Genomic DNA, 22543 nt, shown 5'->3' on the forward strand with positions numbered 1-22543 from the left:
ACCACCCTTTTACTATTTGTGTCTGTAGAAGACTTTGGGATTCCCCTTTATGTTAGCTGCTAGTCTTTTCTCATAATCCCCCTCTGCCTCTCTTATTTGCTTCTTCACCTCTTCCCTCTGAACCTTCTGTATTCAGCTTGGTTCTCAATTGTATTTTCCACTTCACAGCTGTCATAAACACACTTTTTCTTCTTTATATTAATTTCTATCTCCTTTTTAACCCAGGGAGCTCTGGATTTGTTTCCCTCCCCTACCTTTCCCTTTTGAGGGAATATACTTTGACTGTACCCGAACTATTTCTTCTTTGAAAGTAGCCCATTGTTCAGCCACAGTTTTTCCCGCCAACCTATGGTTCCAGTCTATCCGGCCCAGTTCTTGCCCCATTGAAGTTGACTCTCCTCCAGTTAATTATTCTTACTCTGGATTGGCCATTGTCCTTTTATACCGTCATCCTAAATCTTATGATTCAATGATCACGGTCTCCTAAATGTTTCCCCACTGACACTTGATCTACTTGGCCCACCTCATTTCCAAAAACCAGGTGTAGCAGTGCTTCCTTTCTTGTTAGACTGGACACATACTGCTGTAGAAAATTCTCCTGAACATGCTCTAGGAACTCTTGCCCCTCTCTGCCCTTTACACTACCACTATCCCAGTCTATATTTGGGTAACTGAAGTCCCTCATTATAACGAAAATGTTTGCACCTCTCTGTAATTTCCCTGCAGATTTGTTCCTCTGCATCCTTCCCACTAGTTGGTGGCCTATAGACTACACCGAGTAATGTAATTGCACTCTTTTGTTCCATAGCTCTAGCCAAATTGATTCTGTCCTTGAACGTCCTCTTTTTTCCAGCGCTACAATGCTGTCCTTAACCAATACAGCCACCCCTCCTTTTCTTCCTGCCCTATCTTTCCTGAACACCTTGTACCCAGGAATATTCAACACCCAGTCCTGCCCTTGTTGAACCAGGTGTCTATTATCACCACAACAACATAATTCCGCAAGGCAATCTGTGCCTGTAGCTCATCAATCTTATTTACTATACTCTGTATTCACACACATGCAGTATAGCCTTGATTTGGACTTCATTACTTTCTCCTTTACTCCGACTTTGCCTACTAACTTAATATTCTGGCGCTATCTGTCTCTCCCAGTATTTTGTGCACCTTGGTATTACACTCTAATGTTCTCTTCTGTTTCCCACACCCTTGCCGAGTTAGTTCAAAGACCCCCCCCCCCCCAAAAAAAAAAGCACTAGCAAAACAACCCGCAAGGAACCCAGTCCCAGCTCCGTTCAGGTGCAACCCATCTGGCTTGTACAGGTGCCATCCTCCGCAGAGCCATTCCCAGTATCCCTGGAATCTAAAGCCCTCCCTCCTGCACCAACTTTCCAGCGATGCATTCTTCTGTCTTATCCCCCAATTCTGTACTCACTTGCACGTGGCACTGGGAGTAATCCAGGGGTTACTATTTTTGAGGTCCTGCTAGTTTTTTATCTAGCTCCCTAAATTCTGACTGCAGGAGCACATGCCCCTTCCTACCTAAGTCATTGGTACCAATGTGGACCACAACCTGTAGCTGTTCACCCTCCCCGAGAAGAATGTCCTGCAGCTGTTCAGTGACATCCTTGACCCTGGCACCAGGGAGGCAATATGCCATCCTGGAGTCATGTTTACGGCCACAGAAACATCTGTCTGTTCTCCTAACTAATGAATCTCCTATCACCATTGCTCTTCCTTTCTTCTTCCCCGCTTCCTGTATAGCTGAGCCGCTCGTGATGCTACAAACTTGACTCTAACTGCACTCCTCTGAGGAACCAATGCCCTCACCAGTATCCAAAATGGAAAACCGATTAGTGAGTGGGACCCCAGGTGACTCCCGCACTACCTGCCTGGTTCTCTTGGACTCCCTGACGCCCACCCATTCCCTTTCTGTCTCCATGCTCCTAACCTGCAGTGTGACCATCTCTCTGAATGTGCTATCCACGTAGCTGTCAGCCTTGCGGATGCGCCACAGTGACTCCAGCCACCGCTCGAGCTCCAAAGCCCAGAGCCCAAGTTTCTGCAGCCAGCAGCACTTGCTGCACATGTGGTCATCTAGGTCACCAGTAGTATCCACGACTTCCCACATATTACAGGACATGCATTCCACACTACTGAGCTGCTCTGCCATGTCTTAACTTTACTTCTCTTACATTAGCTTTATTTTACTTTGGTTTACTTGTATTACTGTGTTACTAGCTTTGACTTCCCCTTATTCCTAGTGCTTCTTACTCAATTCCAAGTAGCTACTTCTTTAAAAATAATATTCTTTTCTAATTTACAGCTATTTAAGACACTCCCAACAACAGTTTCTTACCAACCAATGAACTTAGGTTTTCCTGTGATGTCACTGTTCAATTTCTTTTTCCCAAACTCAGTCCTGAAGGCGAGGTTTACACCCAGGACCATTTCTGCTCAGCTGTTCCTGACTTAGATTCCAATGTATACCACACCTCTTTCCCCCACCGTGCACTGAATACCAACAAGCCTAATTCACTACTCACTCGGTCTCCCACTCCGGCATAGTCACTTCTCCTCGTATACCCCTTACTGACTGACTTTGGCTCAGAGCTGCTGAGCTGGAGTCGGAGTTGCAGACAATGTGGGACATCAGGTAGGGGGAGAGTTATCTGGCCATACAAAATGTATTGCGGTAAATCAACAGTGGGAAACATTTAAAAAAAAATTCAAAATGTTCAACAAAAATCCATTCCATTAAAAAACAAAAAACTCAGCACAAAAGACCCATTGGTGGCTTATTAAGTGTTATGGCATGGCAGATGATGTGTGCCAGGTGGACCAAATCCACAAGGGAAACTTGGCCACGCTATCACAATGGTTTTGCAATTTGTATTTATTATGAGAATATTTGTGCACTGAATTCAGAAGTAATGAGTCCACTAACACCTTTAGAGATTCTGAAAATGAAATTAAAACATTTATTAGCAAAGGAAAAGATTTCAAGCACATACATAAGATTACAATTACTAAATACTATAAAAAATTCCAAAATTTCTAACTAACCTGACTCCCAACTACACACCCTCTTTAAGGCAACAGTCCAAAATAGATTTTAAATTTAAATAATCAAGCCAGCCAGTTTATCACAACGCATTCGACAATGGAATTCCAAAAGCTTTCCCTCCACCTTTGGTTACTAGACATAGCAGACTTCTGAAAAAATGGCTGGAGGCGTCCTCGTGGCTGTTTTACACAGTCCCTTTAGATCCTACTTGGCCCCACAACATAGCCTTTCATTCCCCTTTATATATGTTTCTCTCTTTAATCTGTAAATTCCATTCTTCTATATGCCTTTGGAAATGTACTTTTCCCATTAATATAAAAATCTTTCATGATGCCAATATGGTCAGTACCTTTGGGAAAAATAAGCACACTGCTTGGACTTGCTTAACTTGTTAGTTGTAAGCATCCTATCATTCCTTTGAAACCTAAAAGACGCCTTCACTTATCTAAAAATGCAAATTCCCTTCACACCCTATATGCCAAGCCCTTGTCCATGTTTACTCATTAGCATTTCAAATGCCTTTTACCCCTGACTTATTTTGATAATTTCAAACTTGCAGTCTATCTGACTCTAATTCAACTAAATCACACACAACTATCTACACTTCACACCCATAAGCCTAATTTACAATAAACCACAATAATATAATGAAAAAAATGTTAGTTTCAGGACATAGAGTTAAGAATAGTGTTAGATTAAAAGAAGAGGCTTTTAATGTTGCAAAGAAGTGCAGTAAGTCTGTGGATTGGGAATTGAGAAACCAAAGGGCTGCCAAAAAGTTGATAAGGGGAAAATAGGGTATGAGTAAACTGGCCAAGAATACAAAAACAGACTTTAAGAGCTTTTACAAGTATACAAAAAGGAGAGAAGCTAAAATAAATGCTGATCCCACAGAGGCAACAGAAATTATCCTGAGGAATGAGGGAATGACAAAGACCTTGAGCAAATAGTTTGTCTGTTTTCGCAGTAGAGGACACAAGTTAAGAACCAGAAATAGAGAGTAACCTAGGGGCTAATAAGAGTGAGGAAATTTACATCATTAATATTAACAAAAAAGTACAGGAAAAATTTACAAGACCAAAATTCAACAAATCCCCAGGACCTGATAGCCTGTTAATTACCTTACTTTCCTCCCTCTTATCAGCCCCTAGGTTGCTCTCTCTTTCTGGTATGTAATGTGTCTTCTACGGTGAAGACAGACACAAACCTGATGGGTTCTAAAGAGATAACTGCAGAGATAATGGATACGCTGGTTATGATTTTTATAAATTCCCTAGATTCTAGAACACTGCTAAGTGTTTGGAAGTTAGCAAATGTAACACCACTATTCAGGAAAGAAGGGAGAGAGAAAAAGGGGAATTACAGGCCAATTAGCCTGACATCAGTTAGGAAAGTCTGGGAAGTTCTTAAGGAAGTCTTAATATTGCACCTAAGTCAACATTGTTTTGCGAAAAGGAAATCATGTTTGACAGTTTTATTAGTGTCTTTTGTTGACTAGAGTCATAAAGGTCTACAGCACAGAAAAAGGCCCTTTGGCTCATTGAGACTAGTAAGGTAGATAAAGGGGAACCAGTAAATATAGTATACTTGGATTTCCAAAAGGCATTCAGTAAGAAGCCACACAAAAGGTTAATCAACAGGACAAGGATTCGTGGAGTTGACGATAATATATTAGCATGGATAGAGGATTAGTTAACGGACCGAAAGCAAAGGTTGGGGATAAATAGGGCACTTCAAGTTGGGAAACTAACTAGTGGAGTGCTGCAAGAATCAATGCTGGGGCCTCAGTTATTCACAATCTATATTAATGACTTATACAAAGTTTGGTGGGAATGCAATCTGTGGGGAGGACGCAGAGGCTGCAAAGAAACATAGATTGTTTTTCACTCTCAAAGTGGCAGATGTAGTATAATGTAGAGAAGTGTTAGGTTACTCAGTTAGGTAGTAAGAATAGAAAAGCAGAATATTTTTTAAAAGGTGTCAAACTTGTAAGTGTTGAATTTCGAAGGGACTTGGGTGCACTCATACAAGGAACACAAAGTTAGCATACAGGTATGTAAGCGTTTAGGAAGGCAAATGGCATGTTGGCCTTTATTGCAAAGGGGTTGCAGTTCAAGAATAAGGAAGTCTTCCTACAATTATACAGGGCTTTGGTGAGACCACACACTGGAGTATTGTGTGCAGTTCTGGCCTCCACAAGGAAGGATATACCTGCACTGGAGGCAGTACAGTGAAGGTTCACTAGATTGGTCCCTGGGATGAGAGGGTTGTCCTTTGATGAGAGGCTGAGTAAAATTGGGAATACACTGTCTTGAGTTTAGAAGAATGAGAGGTGATCTCATTGAAACATACAAGTTTCTGAAAGGGTTTGATCGGATTGATATAAGAGGTTGTTCCCTCTAGCTGGGGAATCTAGAACATGAGGGCACAGCCTCAGGATAAGGGGCTATCATTTAGGAGTAAGATGAGAAATTTCTCCACTCAAAGGAACATAGGAAATAGGAACAGGAATAGGTCATTCGGCCCTTCGAGCCTGCTCTGCTATTCAATTAGAATAGATCATGGCTGATCTTGTACCTCAGCACCATTTTCCCTGCACTATCTCCAAATCCCTTGATGTCTTTACTATCTAGAAATCTAGTGACCTCTGTCTTGAATATACTCAATGGCTGAGCCTCCGCAGCTCTCTGGGATAGAGAATTCCAAAGATTCACCACCCCCTGACTGAAGAAATTCTTCCTCATTTTGGCACTAAATGGCCCACACCTTATCCTGAGACCGTGTCCCCAGGTTCTAGATCCCCCAACCAGGGGAAACATCCTTCCTGCATCTACCTGGTTGAGTCCCGTAAGAATTCTATATGTTTCAATGGGATCGCTTTTCATTCTTCTAAACTCTAGAGAATACAGGCCCAGTTTGCTTAATCTTTCCTCATAGAACAATCCCGCCATCCCAGGAATCAGTCTGGTGGACCTTTGTTGCGCTCCCTCTATGGCAAGTATATCCTCCTTTTGACATTTGACCAACTGTACACAATACTCCAGGTGTGATCTCACCAAGGCTCTATACAATTGCAGCAAGACATCATTACTCCTATACTCAAATCCTCTTGCAATAAAAGCCAACATATCATTTGCCTTCCTAATTGCTTGCTGCATCTGCATGTTAGCTTTCAATGACTAATGAACAAAGACACCCAGGTTCCTTTGGACATCAGCACTTGCCAATCTCTCATCATTAAAGAAAAATAGAAATGCAGAGTATTTCTTATCAAAGTGGATAATTTCACATTTTTTTCACATTGTATTCCATCTGCCTTGTTCTTGCCCACTCACTTAGCCTGTCTAAATCCCCTTGAAGCCTCTTTGCATCCTCCTCACAACTCTCATTCCCACCTGGTTTTGTGTCATCAGCAAACTTGGAAATATTACATTTGGACCATACATTTAAATAATTGATCTAGATTGTGGACAGCTGGGGCCCCAAGTACTGATCCTTGCGGTACCCCACTAGTCACAGCCTGCCAACCTAAGAATTATCTGTTTATTCCTACTCTCCATTTTCTGTCCTTTAACCAATTTTCAATCCATACCAGTATATTACCCCCAACCACGTGCTTTAATTTTGTTTACTAATCTCTTGTGTGGGGCCTTAGCAAAAGCCTTCTGAAAATCCAAATACAGCACATTCACTATTCTGCTAGCTACACCCTCAACAAATTCTTGACATGTTTGTCAAACATGATTTCCCTTTGATAATACCATGTTGACTCTGATCAATCCTACCATTATTTTCTAAGTGTCCAGTTATCACATCTTTATAATAGATTCTAGCATTTTCCCTACTAACGTCAGACCAGTAGAACTGGAGTTCTCCGTTTTTCCTCTCCCTCCTTTCTTAAATAGTGGGGTTACATTTGTCACCTTCCAATCTGCAGGAATCATTCCAGAATCTATAGAATTTTGGAAGATGACCACCAATTCACCCATAATGTCTATAGCCACCTATTTCAATACTCTGGGATGTAGATCAGCAAGTCGAGAGGATTTATTAACTTTCAGGCCCATTAATTTCTCCAATACTACTTTTTTACTAATTTCTTTCAGTTCCTCGTTCCTGCTAGTCCTTTGATTCTTATTTCTGGGAGGTTTTTTGTATCTTCCTCTGTAAAAACAGACACAAAGTATTTCTTTAGTCTCTCTGCCATTTCCTTATTCCTCATTATAAATTCTCCTGTCCCTGCCTGTAGTGGGCCCACATTTGTCTTTGCTAATCTTTTTCTTTTTACATACCTATAGAAGTTTTTACAGTTTGTTTTTGTTTCTTACTAGTTTATCTCATTCTACTTTCTTTTTCTTTATCAGTTTCTTGATCCTCCTTTGCTGAATTCTACAAAGCTCCCAAACCTCAGGCTTACTTTTTTTTTGGCAACTTTATAAGTCTCTTCCTTTGATCTAATAAAATCTTTAACTTCTCTTGTTAGTCATGGTTGGATCACTTTTCTGTTGTGCCTCAAAGGAGTGTGTATTTGTTGTTATAAGCCATGTATTAATTCTTTAAATGCTAGTTGTTGCCTATCTACTATTGTACATTTTAATGTAGTTTCCCAATCTACCACAGCCAACTTGCCCTCCATACCTTCGTAGTTTCCTTTGTTTAGATTTAAGACCCTAGTTTAGGATTGAACTACATCCCTTTCAAACTTGATGTAAAATTCTATCATATTATGGTCATTCTTCCTAAAGGCTCCTTTACAACAAGACTATTAATTAGTCCTTTTTCATTGCACAATAAGCACTGAATTATCAGCCGAAATTACATGTTCAAGTGCTGGAGTATGGTTGCGTTGTCCAACACTGCACATCACCAAAACATAACTGAATGTATTATGAATGGGTAAAATTGCCTTTCCAGTCAATCTAGTCACTTGAGTCTGAATCATCTCCGACTCAGTGAACATACCGGTGACCTCAGCCGCTCAAATTGCTGTTCCTTCACAAAAAAAATATAGCAGCGAACATAAAAGCAGTCTTGGCTCCCAGTTTGGAGTTGAAAAAAACAGTAAGCCCTTCCTCATTGCACAATAGGGTTGTGAATCTTTGGAACTCTCTACCCCAACGAGCTGTGGATGCTCCATCGTTGAATATATTTAAGGCTGAGATAGACAGATTTTTGGTATCTCAGGGAGCCAAGAGAAATGGAGTGAGTGGAAAAGTGGCATTGAAGCCAAAGATCAACCATGATATTGAATGGCGGAGCAGGCTCGATGGTACCATATGGTCTACTCCTATTTCGTAAGTTCTTATGCATCTTACTCTGTAGGCATACCCAGTTTTAAATTTCTGGTGTTCCACTAGGTTTGTAGGTAACTTGAAGATCCACTTTACAGAGATATTTTTGCCATTGTTGATTATATGTGATCAGGCTTGTGGTTAGGTATCTCTGACCCAGTAGATGGCAAGATTCTTTGTGATAGGAGGGAAGGCTTAACATTTGGGTTAAAGAAAGCTGCTTTTATTGTTTTTCTGATTGAAGGATACTGGTCCTGCTGGTAATGGCAGAAATCAATTATGCAGAAGGTTCTTGCTTGTTCTACTTAAAACTCAAGTAACAGGTGGTTTAATTTACACATTTAATGGAACAGGCGTACACTCTTTTTAGTTTTCTGATAGCCTGGTGAGCTTTATGATGTGTAGATGAAACTAAAAATGTGAAGGTATCTTGCTTATTTCACTTCTTTAAAAGCTTAAACTAGTTTCAATGGCTTTTGAAAATGTTGCAATTTTAATCTTGGCTTTCATTTTTTTTTAACTTTAATAAATCCTGTCAATTTTTGAATTGATATGGATTGTCCCATAATGTGACACAAGATAATTAAATCAGGAATTCTGGAATTAATCCATACTTTTTCTTTTAGGAAGCAATGGATATTTGACTCTTTACACATGAACTACTATATTCCCAAATATTCCTTAGTGAAAGGGACATCTCTGAATATTAAAACAATCCTTTCTAAAGTTCGGATATTTATATTCAGTACTGATGCACCATCTAACACAATATCTGGGATGAGATCTAGCTTCAGAAAAAAATATGCTTTGGGCTTTAGATTGCTCATGTTTTTTGAGTTTTACACAAGCTTTCTTTCCTAAATTTCTCTTAAATGAAATCCTTATGAGGAAACTGGTGCCAGCTACACAGTTTGAAATCGTTAGCTTCAACAAAAAACATTCTCTGAAAATAATATATTTTCCTTATAGTCACAGTGACTAGGGCCATGTGGCTTTCTGCTGTGCACATAAAATGCACTTAACTTGTTAACCTAGTTTTTAATCCCTTACTAGTTCTTTATATATAAAATGTTTGTAGAGGGTTTTCTTGAAGTTGAATGGCTCCAGATTAGCTCTCCGGCTGAAGTTGTATTCCCTGTTAAAATGTATGGGCACATTCCAGGATGCAGGCAGCTCTTCCCTGTTGGCAGCATCCCTGGAGTGATGGAGACCTGAAATGATGGGGTCTCTGCACTGCCAATTAAATACCCTTTTTGAAAAGTCTGTTTGTGCAACAGAAAACCATATGGTCCAAGCCACAGTATTTTGGGGAGGAAAGCAGAATTTAGTCAGTCAGGAATTAATTTTTCCTGCACAAAGATGGAAGGGTATTGAATTAAAAGAACTCCCCCTCAATTTTCCATCTACTTCTAGTTAAAACCTGCACACAATCTGATTTGCATTTGTAACTTCTGTTTTTAAACCGAGTTGTGTTGAGATCAAGGCAAATAGGCATCATTTGTGACCTGACTCCAGTGTAGCTTTCTCTTGAGTTGATTTAATTCTAATTATTGAATACGGAATGTTTGGCATCTATTGTTACCATGGCAATTACAGCTCTTGATGTATTTTGCAAATTAAAATGTGCACCATATGCTTACATAATATGCCGGGACTCTGAAGATTGCATGCTCAATCTAAAAGAGCATTTGCCAGAATTTAGTGTCTATAAATTTTAATGCTCACTGCAATTTGTGGAAGCACTAATGTTTACCAAATGGTTTCAGTTGGAGTCACAATTTTCAAAGGAAAAATGTGTATTTGTTTGGAAATTCTAAAATGTAAAACTTGAATTTAATTGAAAGCAATTTTATTTCCGTTTTAAAATTTTTTATGTCTACTGTACTGCAGAGCATTCTCCAGGGAGAGGGCAGCTGGCCTATGTTCTACTCTTCTAGCAGTGTTGTTCTATAGACACCTGCTCAGTGTGAATCTGAGCCTAGACTCTGTTGCGATTTCTCCCCTCTGCTCCAAACAAGTCTCTCTTAGAGCTGTACCTTCAGTAGAAACTTAATGGGAATATATTTTAAAGTGCTTTTGATAAGCATCTACTTCCCAAGAAATCACAGCCCACATTTGTCACCAGATAGACTGATTTGCTTGGTTGCACATGTCTTGATGGTTTAAAGTGCACACCCCCAACCCCAAAAAAAGTTATCATCCCCCCTGGCAAGTTTAAAATATTTTGTACCAGTATTATGTCAGCCATTTCATTACAATATCTATGCAATGAGTGTTGGGAAAGAAACGTAAGAATTCAAAATTAATAATGACTTTTTCAAAACTTTGTGGTTCGGAGACTAGATTTGTTTTCTGCGTAACACTAACTAGCCATGTTAGACGCTAGATACATTTAAAGCCTGCAGTTTGGGTTTGGGCCTTTCAAAAACTTCTTGCAGTTCATAAACAATGAATTACTTTGAAGTGCAGCTATTGTCATACAGACAGATAGCAGCAGTCCTCTAATAGCGATGAAATGAATGACCAGTTAATGTTTTGGTGTTTGTCGAGGGAGAAATGTTGTCCAGGACTTCAGGAAAACTTCCACTGCTCTTCAAACAGTGGCATATGGGCTTTGAGGTTCACCAAAAATAGGTACCTCAGATTTAATCTGCCATCCTATGGACAGCAACTGTGACAATGTAGTACTTCCATGGTCATGGACTGGAATTCCAGCTTAAACCTTGGAGTGGAGTCTGAACCTGGAATTTCCTACATAGAGGTAAGAGTGCTATTAACTGAGGTAGCTGAGGTCTTTTTGGGAAAGGGAAATGAGCCTGAAGTTGTACATCTTTAAGCATACTGATATCTTGTTTTATTTCTGATTGGTCAAATGCAATAATAGACCCCGACTTGTTCCAGAGTAAGTTTGCAACAGTCCAGTTTAAAACATTGGTAGCCCGAGGGTAAAGGGAGAAGATTTTCAGCACTCTTGCATTTATGCAGTATGTTGCAAACTTGAAAATGGATGGGACTGTTTGGATACATTATTGAGGAACCTGGTAATGGATAAATCAAAAGCAAATTGATTGAACCTGTGGCAAGGAAATTTCCAGTTTCAGAGCATATGGCAGGTGCCTACCTTACTGCAAGCCTGTCCATGTTGTCATTTTTCAAACAAATTTCAATATTTAAAAAGGCGCAGGTAGTGACTTTTCATTCCAGTCTTAGCCCCTGAAACATTTCATTTCTTCAGTTGGAACTTCGCTTTGTATTTTTTGCCGAAGTCAAAACAAAAAAAATGATAGCCAGCAGTATTCCTATTCATGGAGTCTAATGTGTTAAGTTTACCAGGGTCTTCAACTATGTTTGTGTGCTTTTGCTTGCTGTGCAAACCTTTCAGTCACTGCAGTTGGTAACATCTGTGTTTAATATTTTGTGTTCTTTTTCTTGTTCTTTATAGTATGACCATATAAATAAACAAGCTTTATCCACATAAATATGGATGAAGTCTGCCAATTGTTTTTACAACACAACTTTTTAATCATTTGTGTTTTTAAATCCGTCTACAATAATTCTTTAGAAATAAAACCTTCTCATAAATGTTTTAAATGAATACTAATTAAGTATTATCTGAAAATGGAAGGTTTGCTGCAACAGAATTTTGGTGGGGGAAATATTATAGTAATGTAACTTTCTTTTGTTACGTTATACAGTGCGCCCTCATCCTGTTAGTATTAATGCCCTTGCATTTCATTTCTCAAAAATGAAAACATCTTTCACATCTAAAGTTTCAAGATTGAAAAACACTAGCAACTAGAGGTCAGTTGTGTCTTAAAAGTATGACAGTAGTTGGAAAAGCAAATAATAAAATGTTGGGATGTGCAACCAGGTCTGTGGAATATTTAAGTCCAAGGAAATGAAGCTAGCAGTTTATTAAGTAAGACCACCCATGGTGTATTGTCAGGCTTAAGGGAAGTCGGTGGAACCATTTGGAGTACTACAACAAAGATGATTCCCTACTTAAAATTTTCAAGTTATGTTGCGGATCAAGGTAATTAATTTCAGGAAAAAAGGCTAAGGGACATGATTCAAATTAAGATGAAGACTTTTAATAGACTAATTGTAGATTGATGTATTGTGTAAGATGAGGACAGAACATGCAAAAATCTTAAAACCATTTGCTAGGCTTATTGTAAGAAAGAATTTATCGCTGCAATCATGGTAAATTACTTATTGTAAAATAGCGTCTTCTGTCAGAAAGCTGAAAATATTCACAATACCAAATTACTCTGTATAGGCCAAATTAAGTGATAAATAGATGTAAAGCCATAGGTGGGATACTATATATCACTATTGCAATACATGGAACATTCATTTTCATATCACATTGATGTATTTGTTTAAAATCGTTATTATGTGACTTTACTTCTGAATTGCTAGCATGGACTAACTTTAAAACATAAAATGGTTTAAAAAATCCATTTGCCTTGGCATTTGTGGCAATTCTTGGAAAGATTGTGGCAACCACAAATTGCTACTCTCAACTCTATACATCTCCAACCATAACAGTTTGATGAATAGTGACTGAGCATTAGACAATTGTTGGTTTTATAAGGATATTTTCCTCTTGGAGGTTCAAGCAATTTATTTAGATAAGTCACGCTAACAAAATTCTAATACTTTTAATGCCCAATGAGATAATGGTTTGTAGTAGTCTGCTTACTTTAGCGTTGCCTGTTATTGGAAAGTTCATTTTTACCTGCTTCCTTATACTCACCAAGGCTCCTTCGATAGCACCTTCCAAACCCGCAACCTCTTCCACCTAAATGGACAAGGGCAGCGGTTATGTGGGAACATCGCCACCTGAAAGTTCCCCTCCAAGCCGCACACCTGCCTGACTTGGAACTATATCACCATTCCTTCACTGTCGCTGGGTCAAAATCCTGGAGCTCCCTTCCCAGCAACACTGTGGGTGTACTTACACCACATGGGACTGCAGCGGTTAAAGAAGGCAGCTCACCACCACCTTCTCAAGGGCAATTAGGGATGGGCAATAAAAATGCTGGCCCAGCCAGCGATGCCCACATCCCTTGAAAGAATTTTAAAAAACTTGGGGATGTGGGGGTTGTAATTAAAAATCCCTAGGTTGAACAATCCGTTTGGAATAAGGCGAGCTGTTTTTGAGCAGGCATTTTAATTTTCAAGAAAGCACTTGGATCCATTTTGAAGACGTGAGATATACACAACCTAACAAGAAAGGAAATTGTATTTCTGCCATATAACATTCTAGAAAACCAAATTAGAGGAACATTACTCAATAGATGAGGAAGAAATAAAATCTTTTCCTGTAAAGTGTAGCATGGGTGAACTTTTTTATTAAAGAAACAAATACAAACTAGCCTAAGATGTGAAATTCCAATTTGTGTTTATCAAAAAGCAGTCTGCTGGTGATCTGTCACTTCAGATCCCCTAGGTTCGGGAGACTCATTGGGTCAATCTCAAGGTATCTCTATTAACATGAGGAGGAAACTAGTCCTAATTGCAAATCACTGTGCAAAAGCACTTGTAAAGGTTTGATTCTGATCACATCACCCCTGATGTGGGAACTAATCAGTTGTGCTTGCAGTTACAGATGACATATCATCTCTTGGGGATATCTAAATGCAATCGTTAGTCAAACTTTCGTCCATCCCCTTCTGTCCTAGCAGATAGCTATGAAACTAAACAGCCTGCTCTAAAACTTACTTTATGCAAGCAAACAATTGTATTTGCAGATTTTTTGGATAGCACACAGCTTTTTTTTCCTGAAGTAAACAAAGTGCTCATAAGAGCCTTTGTAATCCCCTGTTTCTAATTGTTGTGCTTCTTTCTTTCTTAGGTCGCCTTGGAGTAATAAATATGATCCTCCTCTGGAAGACGGTGCCATGCCATCAGCTCGCTTGCGAAAACTGGAAGTTGAAGCCAATAAAGCATTTGATCAGTACCGAGACCTGTAAGTCTGAAATGCAGTTAAGTTTTAAAATGTTTTCGGCACTACATTTAATCCAGTAGCTCTGAATTTAACCATCGACATTTTGTCCATTGCAAACTTTGTTTCAAATCTTAAGGTGTTTTAAAACCTCACCTTTGAATAAAGCATCATTTGGCCCACCTATTTAAATGTTGAACTTATCTTCAGATTAGTGCATGTTACCTTCAAATGATCACCTGGAATTAGGCTGACTTCAGATTGTGGCTGCTTAATGGTGGATTTTTAAAAAATGGTATCTGGAGTTTCTACTAAATTCTACAGTGGAATGCCAAGTTGCATGCACCTGTGATAAGTTGTGTCCCCACAAGGCCCAAGTGAGTCCCTGATATCAGGTGAACAACGATCAGGCCTCCCTGTTTTTGCAAACAGTATGTATGATGTTAGAAACTGTCCAAATGTTACTTCAGATGATTGACTTGGCTGGAATAGAAGAATGCCAATTATGATCTCAGCAGTGAAGCAAAAAACATGAAAATATGGTTTGTTTATTGTTCCACTAATCTTTTGGGAATTTAGTTGTTCCCATCCTCCTTCATTTGTTTTGAAATAAAAGTTGAAATCATGTTTTCTTTATTTGTTCTTGGAAAATGGACCACCTTCAATCCTTGAACCGCTGCAATCCTTGTGGTAATAGGATTTCTACAATATTGCTTGGTAGGGAATTGCAGGATTTTGATCCAATGTTGAAGAGCTGACAGTATACTTTCAACATGATATAGGGTATGACTTAGTTAGAAATGCTGGTGTTTCAGTAATATTGCTACCCTTCTCTTTCTTGGTGGTAGAAATCAAAGGACTTTGAAATGCTGTTGAAGGAAGATTGGTAACTTTCTGCACTGTATCCAGTGGGTGGTATATATTGAACCATAGTGCACTGGTGATAAAGATATGCAGCTCATTGGGATAGGGAATGTTGCCTTGAACTGCTTTGTCATGGATGGTGTGAAGCTTTTGAATGTTGTTGTGGGCACATTCTTGCAGCTAAATGATGAACATCCCAATCACTCTTGATTTGAGACATGTGAATGGTAGATGCGCTTTGAGGGATAACCCATTCATTGCAAAGTACCTAGCCCCTGTCCTGTTCTTGTAACGTTGACATGGCTGGCCTAGAGAGATTTCTGGTCAGTAGTAACTCCCGTGTTGGTGGGGATTTTGTGATGATGCTGCCTTTGAAGGTTAGAGGGGAGGTGGCAGGACTTTTTCTCATTGGAGCTGGTAATTCTCTGGCATTTATGGCAAAAATGTTAACCTGTCATTGGACACTCAAGATTCTGCTGTAGGCTTCCATGTACCACCACATTATCAGATGAGTTGTGATTGGAGCTGAACATTGAATTATGAGCAAACAAACAAGGTCCTTGATTTAAAATGTCATCCAAAAAACAATACCTCAGGACAATACAACATTCCCTCAGTTCTGTAGTCATGTACTCAGGTCCTGGAGTGGGGTATGAATGTGCAACTTCCATATTCAGGCATGTGAGCTATGAACTGAGTCAGGTTAACACTGCTATCTTCAAAAAATCAGCAATTGAAGTGTAGATTGCTACCCATGGGGTATTTGATTCAAACCTAAACTGATTTGTCAGCAAAAGGGCTTGCAAAGTAAGTAAGAACAGACTTTGTGTTGTCTAAGATATAGTTTGCATATTTTACAAGGAACAAGCCTTGTCTATAAAAACTGAAAATTGCTCTGCCCTCGGGGAGATATTTGTATTCAAGTTAATTTTTTTGGGAGGGGATTTCTGCAAAATCTGGAATTTGATGAAGCACCACTATTATATTATAGAATATTATACATTTAAGATGTGCTGCATCCTGCCAGTATTCTCCCTGGAGTAATGCATAACAGATTTTTCCATTTCTCTGCGATGCAGCATTCATTCCATGGCTTACTCACCAAGCAGTAGTTATATAAAATTAAACATTTAAAAAAAACCTTAATTAATTTTTAAGCAGGCCAATTAGTTTATTAATCTTGGAATGGACTCATGCTGAAGCATCGTAAACCAGACTACACCAATAGTCATATATGGAAATGCTAGTACTTTCTAGCTGATATGCAGCAATTTGGGTGTACCTGTAAGAGAGGCAAATGTATGTAATTCATTTTTTCTCGGGTTGTGGGAATTACTGGTGAAGCCAGCATTCATTGCTAATTGCCCATCCCTAGTTGCCCCTGAGGAGTCACTGGTGAGCAGCCTTCTTGAAGCTCTGCAGTCTGTGTGGTGAAGGTACCCCCACTTTTGGGGAAGGAGTTCCAGGATTTTGACCAAGCAACAATGAAGGGAAAGTGATATGTATCCAGGTCATGATGGTGTGTGACATGGAGGTGAAACTGGAGTTCCCATGCATCTATATGCATGGCTCTCAGATCATTGCAATGATTCCTTAGGCTAGAGACGCAAAGAGGAATTCCAATGCCTCAGGATGCAAAGCCAAACATAAGATCTTAAGGTGATCTTGAAAGTCAAAGCATTTGAAATGCATTGTATTTATCAGCGGCCTTGTAGATTGAGCAAATCAGTTCCAGACTTTCACATTGTTCAACCGAGCCCTGTTTTCCGTGGTCCCTCCGCGCTGTCTTGTTCTGTATTATGAGATCTAAAAATACACAGTAACCTAAAGCTCCTTTTCAAGAACTTGCTAGGTTTTTTTTTTCTGTACAAAGGCAGAAGCCATGCATTTGTAGGTGTTCATGTTAAGAAATTCACAAATTAATAAAAGATATATCACACTTGCCACAGAAAGCTGTTTCACATTTAGTGGATTTGTTTTCTATTGTTTACTTTCTGAGCACCTTGAATTTGCATTCAAAGAGCCATATTGGTCTATTGCTGTTTTTGGCCCCATATTATTCAGAGCCTGCTGTTGATCTTCATTTACTCACTTCCACTATCTTTTTGATGCACATTAACTTAACATTCTGAAGCTGCCATTGCTTCTCATTTAATGGCATTTACACCATATTTGGCGTCTATTATATTAGATACCTTGTGAAAATTGAGTGATCTCATCAGATGTCCAGAGTACGTTACTTGTCAGTAATGGTGCTTTGGATTAGTGTACTCCCATAAACAGAATTCACATTTCCTTTAAAACAGTGTGTTCTTTTTCCTGCCCAATATCTAGATAAATCACGGAGATCTGGAATTGAACCAAGAATCCTGGCCACTTGCTGGAATATACCTATCCTGCACAAGATGCAGAATATGCATTCGATCCGAGTGCAAGTTCTGTATACAAAGTAACAGATGCATTTGCGTAACATTACGCAGGGAAATGCACAATGCTCAGTGTAAACAGTACGCTCACACAAATTACAAATTTTTCTGTTCTCATCAAAATAGCAAAGATGTTTCTATTGCGCTAACTCTCAACATAAAATTGACCCTTGAAAAGCAGTCAGTCCTCTGATTAGTTTCATACCCTTGACAGCCTTCGATTGACTGCTCATAACTACTCTTTGGTGGTTGGATAATCATAGGATTTAAAATAGCATCTACTTAAATGCAGCAGTTAAACACAAATCTAAATAGCCCAACAGGATACAAGTAACGGAATAGAATGGCTTGACCCACTGAGCTCTTCCAAATGCTTGGAATGATCTGTGAGACATGTTCCCATTCAAGACCAAAGGCCATCTCGTAGCTACAGCATGATCCAATTGATGTTTATTAGACCACAGTGAACACAGAAATACAATGACATCCGTATACCAGTGCCTATGGAATGGCCAATTTTTGTTCTCCGTAACCCTCAGGAAAAGCTAGCACTACCTGATTTTATTCTTAATCGTACAGAAACCCAAAAGAAAATTCACTAAATAATTCATCAGAGCCAAAAATATTTTTGTCACATTCTGCATCACTTAAAAATCAAATTTGAAAACTTGATTCTCAGAAGCATTTTCATTCAGTAAGATTATTGGAAATTATCTCAATGTTTCAAATGTGAAGGGCACCACTTAAAAAGTAACATTGTCTTTTCTATCAGATGTTCTGTTTGTGTTTACAAGCATTTACTTGTTTTATTTCAGAAATGTTATTGACTTTCAAAAAACTGCCAGTGAAATTTTTCAGTATGAAAACTTACAAGAAGATTTTTCCTGGAAATGACTGTCATTAGATTATGGGAAGCGCACTTGTGATACAGTTCAGGAAATATAACATAGGAGTCTTCTGTTTATGTAGATGGGTGCCTTATGTGTATGAAGCTTGTGCTTAGAATAATAAGTATCCAGAATTTAACAAAGCCTTTTGTTCTTGAGGCAGCCCTATTCTATTAACTTACATTTCCCTGTGACTGGCAGATATTTTGAAGGAGGGGTCTCTTCTGTCTACCTCTGGGACTTAGACCACGGTTTTGCCGGTGTGATACTCATCAAGAAAGCTGGTGATGGATCAAAAAAGATCAAAGGCTGCTGGGACTCCATACATGTGGTGGAAGTTCAGGTACATCCTTGAGGAAAATTAGTAAATGCTGGATAGAGCTAGCTAAGTTTAAAAAGTTTTTAAAAATTAGTTCTTAGGATGAGCATCCCTGCCAAGACCAGCATTTATTGCTCATCTGTAATTGCCCTTGAGCAGGTGGTGGTGAACTGCCTACAACTGAGTGGAATCACATATGGCCAGACTGGATAAGGATGGCAGATTTCTTCCCCTGAGGGAATGAACCAAATGAATTTTTCCAACAATCCAGTAGCTTCATGATTGTTTCATTCCAGATTTTTGTTTATTAATTGAATTTAAATTCCTTCAGCTGTTGTGGTGGAATTTGATCTCTTGTCTCCAGAGCATTAGTTCAGGCCTGTGCTTTTACTAGGCCAGTAAAATTGCCACTATGCAACAGTCCCCCTTGAAGATAATTCATTGTGTGCTGAGAACTCAAGGATTGCTATGCAGTTCAAAGTTTTGATTTTAAGATTGTGTTGACCAGTAACTGTTATCTAAATCTAACTTCTGTACCATGATGCACTTTCACAGTGCATGTGTTCCACTGATAGAATGGTGCAGTATCCCTGTCACTGCGCATTGTAATGCAAAGTGGGTGAACCAGCACATCTTATGTCCTGATAGCAGGCCTGGAATGCCTCTTTCTATTGGCTTTTCAACAGGAGACAGGAAGCACATAGACAATGTAAAATGCAGAATGAAAGTTGCTATTCCCTGAGTGTCACTTTCCAGAGCTATGTAAGTTGACATATTTTTCAAAAACTTGCAAAGATATTGCAGGTCGGCCTCTTTGCCAGACAAGATATTGTGGAGTGGTCTATTTTGCCAACTAAAAACGTAGTATTTACCAGAAGCACTGTAACCAAGCTCATAATCCACTATAGATTTGTCATTTTGGCACACCATCACAGCCTATTGTACGCAATATAAAATTAATATCCCAACACTATGGAGTTCCCTTAAACATGCCTGAGCTGTAAAGTCACTACTTTCTGTTTACAGCTTTGCTTTATCTACAGAAAGTGTACAGACCAAAACCTCAAACAATGGAGAAACAAAACCTTTAATGGATGTAGGTACTAACACATTCCTGTGAAATTTTTTGAGTTACATATGAACAGAAGTGGCTATTTAGCCTGTTAAACCCATTAGAATCATAGAATGATTACAACACAGAAGGCCATTCTGCCTGTCGTGTATGTGCTGGCTGTCTGAATGGAGCAATTCACCGAGTGCCACTCCCCTGCCTTCTCTCCTTGTAGCCCTTTCTTCCTTTTCAGATAATAATCCAATTACCTTAAATCTGAGCTCCCTGTTTCTCCATCCTTCCACCAACGAGAAGTTTCTTTCTCTCTATTGTGTCCAGACCCGTCATGATTTTGAGTGCCTTTATCAAATCCCCTCTCAACCTTCTCTCCTCGAAGGAGAACAATCCCAATCTTTCCAATCTAACTGAAATTCCTGATCCCCATAACCAATGCACTATGCTTTATTAGCTGCCTCTCAACCTGTCTGCTACCTTCAGTGATTTATGCACATATACACTCACTGGAGACTTCAGCCCAAATTGTGGCCAATAGCCCAATTGTCCATATCATTCTGTCATTCAGGTAGATCATGGCTGATTTGTACCTCAGCTCCATTTTCCCCCTGTTGATCCATATTTCTTGATACCCTTACTTAACAATTTATCAATCTCAATCTTGAAAATTTCAATTAACTCTGGCATCCATAGCCCTTATGGGTGGGGGGAGGGGAAGAGAGAGTGTTCCAGATTTCCACTATCTTTTGTGTGGAAAAGGTGCTCTGTGATTTCACTACTAAATGGCTTAGCTCCAATTTAAGATTCCTCATCCTTGCCTGGTTTCCCGACCAGAGGATAAAGTTTCTCTGTCTATCATATTGAATTCTTCTGTCATTTTATATACCTTGATTAGGTCACTACTCAACTGTTTATGCTCTAGGGAATACAACCCTAGTTTATGCCACCTGAGTTCATAATTTAATCCTTTGAGCCCCTGCATAATTCTGGGGAATCACCAATATGCCCTTTCCAAGGCCAGCATATCTTTCCTGAGGCTTGGTGTCCAAAACTGAATATGTACTCGGGTGGTTTCTGACCAAGGCTCCATATAACTTGGGGTATCACTTTTTCTACTTATATAGCAAGACCCTTGAGCTAAAGACCAATATTCTGTTCCTTTTCATTATTTTTGTACCTATGCACCATCTTTTCTGATCAGTGTATAGGGATACTTAAATCTTTTGCTCCTCCTTAGTTCCTAATTTCTCCATAAGAAATTACTGCAGTTTGTCTTTCTTTGATTCAAAATGGATGAATTAATACTTCCCCACATTGAACTCCATTCACCCAATCACTTTGTAACACCCTGCTCTCATTTACATAATTTACAGTATATTTCAACTTACTGTCATTTGCAAACTTGAATGTACAACGCTTCATCCAAGCTGGTTGTAAGGTATACATTTTTCTACAATCAGAGAAAGTGCAAACATTTCTGTCACTGAAGTACAACATTTTTGTGGTCTTAGCATTGTCATCAACTGTTATATATGTAAATATAATTACATTATACCTGGTGCACTCCTGTATGTGATAATATAGAGTCATAGACATTTACAGCACAGCATCACTTGCATCAGAGTTAGCTCTTTGTTAGAACAATCCAAAAATAACCCCACTGCCTTGCTCTCTGCCATAACCTGTATTTTTCTCTGTTTAAAATGCTTATTCATTCTTTTCCTTATACAGTTGTCTGCATCTCAATTACTCCTTGTAGCCTAGCATTCCACACTCGAACAATTCTCAAAATTGTCTATATATTTTAAAAGCTGTTGGATTTGTGATGGATAATTCTTATTTAACTCAATTTTTAGGAGAAATCAAGTGGACGTACTGCTCACTACAAGCTGACCTCCACAGTTATGCTTTGGCTACAGACAAACAAGACCGCCTCTGGCACAATGAACCTCGGTGGCAGTCTGACCAGACAGGTATTATTGTCGTGTGCTTCTGCCTCAAGGGTTAATGGTTTTCAAGATCGAGAGCTTTTGCTTTTAATTTTCCCCTCCCTTCTCCACAGATAAAAGTTACTCTAACCTTTTATTAAGAGGGGGTTGGTCAACTGAAATAAGATACAGGAGCTATTGCCTCTAGCTGTTTTCTATCTTCTGACAGAAAATTAGCAACGCGGAACATTTCTGTTCATGAGTTGGTTTGGTGAAGAATTGCTCAGGTAGGCTAGAGTTAAGGCGGGGGGGGGGGGAGTTTTTTTTTTTACATAAAACTCAAATTATATGCTGTTCTGTTCAGTTAGCCGTGACTGCAGGGACTGTTTAAACGGTTGGCTTAGGTCCCTTGTCTACCATTGACAGTGCGCTTATTGGGAGAGATGTTTGGCACCTAATGTACCTCTAGAGACTGGCTGAAGGAATAACATCTGTTAACATAATGTTTGAACACGTTCTGTTATGCCCATAAATGGAATGAAAACAGTTCAGCCAAAGTTGCGTCTTCTGGGCTTAATACTGCATCATGTGGTATTAACGTATACTGAGGCAAACTGATGTAGATAAACATGTACAGGCAGATTATTTCAGTGATCGCTATAGTGTAGTTAAACCCCATCTCACTGATTTGAAGTTATGCAGCCATATTTTTAGTGAGATCCAAGTAGATTTGTTGTGAAACTAT

The 22543-nt window shown here is 39.1% G+C and overlaps 1 protein-coding gene across 2 annotated transcripts in view; it reads left to right on the plus strand.

Moving 5' to 3' along the window:
• The window catches only part of capzb (capping actin protein of muscle Z-line subunit beta), a 102719-nt gene that overhangs the window by 57450 nt on the left and 22726 nt on the right, over positions 1-22543 (plus strand). For both annotated transcript variants that reach the window (XM_078558062.1, XM_078558061.1), the window contains exons 4-6: positions 14219-14332; positions 18687-18828; positions 21727-21843. In XM_078558062.1, coding sequence (XP_078414188.1) covers positions 14219-14332; positions 18687-18828; positions 21727-21843 — 373 coding nt within the window. The remainder of the gene's footprint in view (positions 1-14218; positions 14333-18686; positions 18829-21726; positions 21844-22543) is intronic.

Source organism: Cetorhinus maximus, chromosome 15, assembly GCF_964194155.1.
Source record: "Cetorhinus maximus chromosome 15, sCetMax3.hap1.1, whole genome shotgun sequence".
Taxonomy (NCBI): Eukaryota; Metazoa; Chordata; class Chondrichthyes; order Lamniformes; family Cetorhinidae; genus Cetorhinus; species Cetorhinus maximus.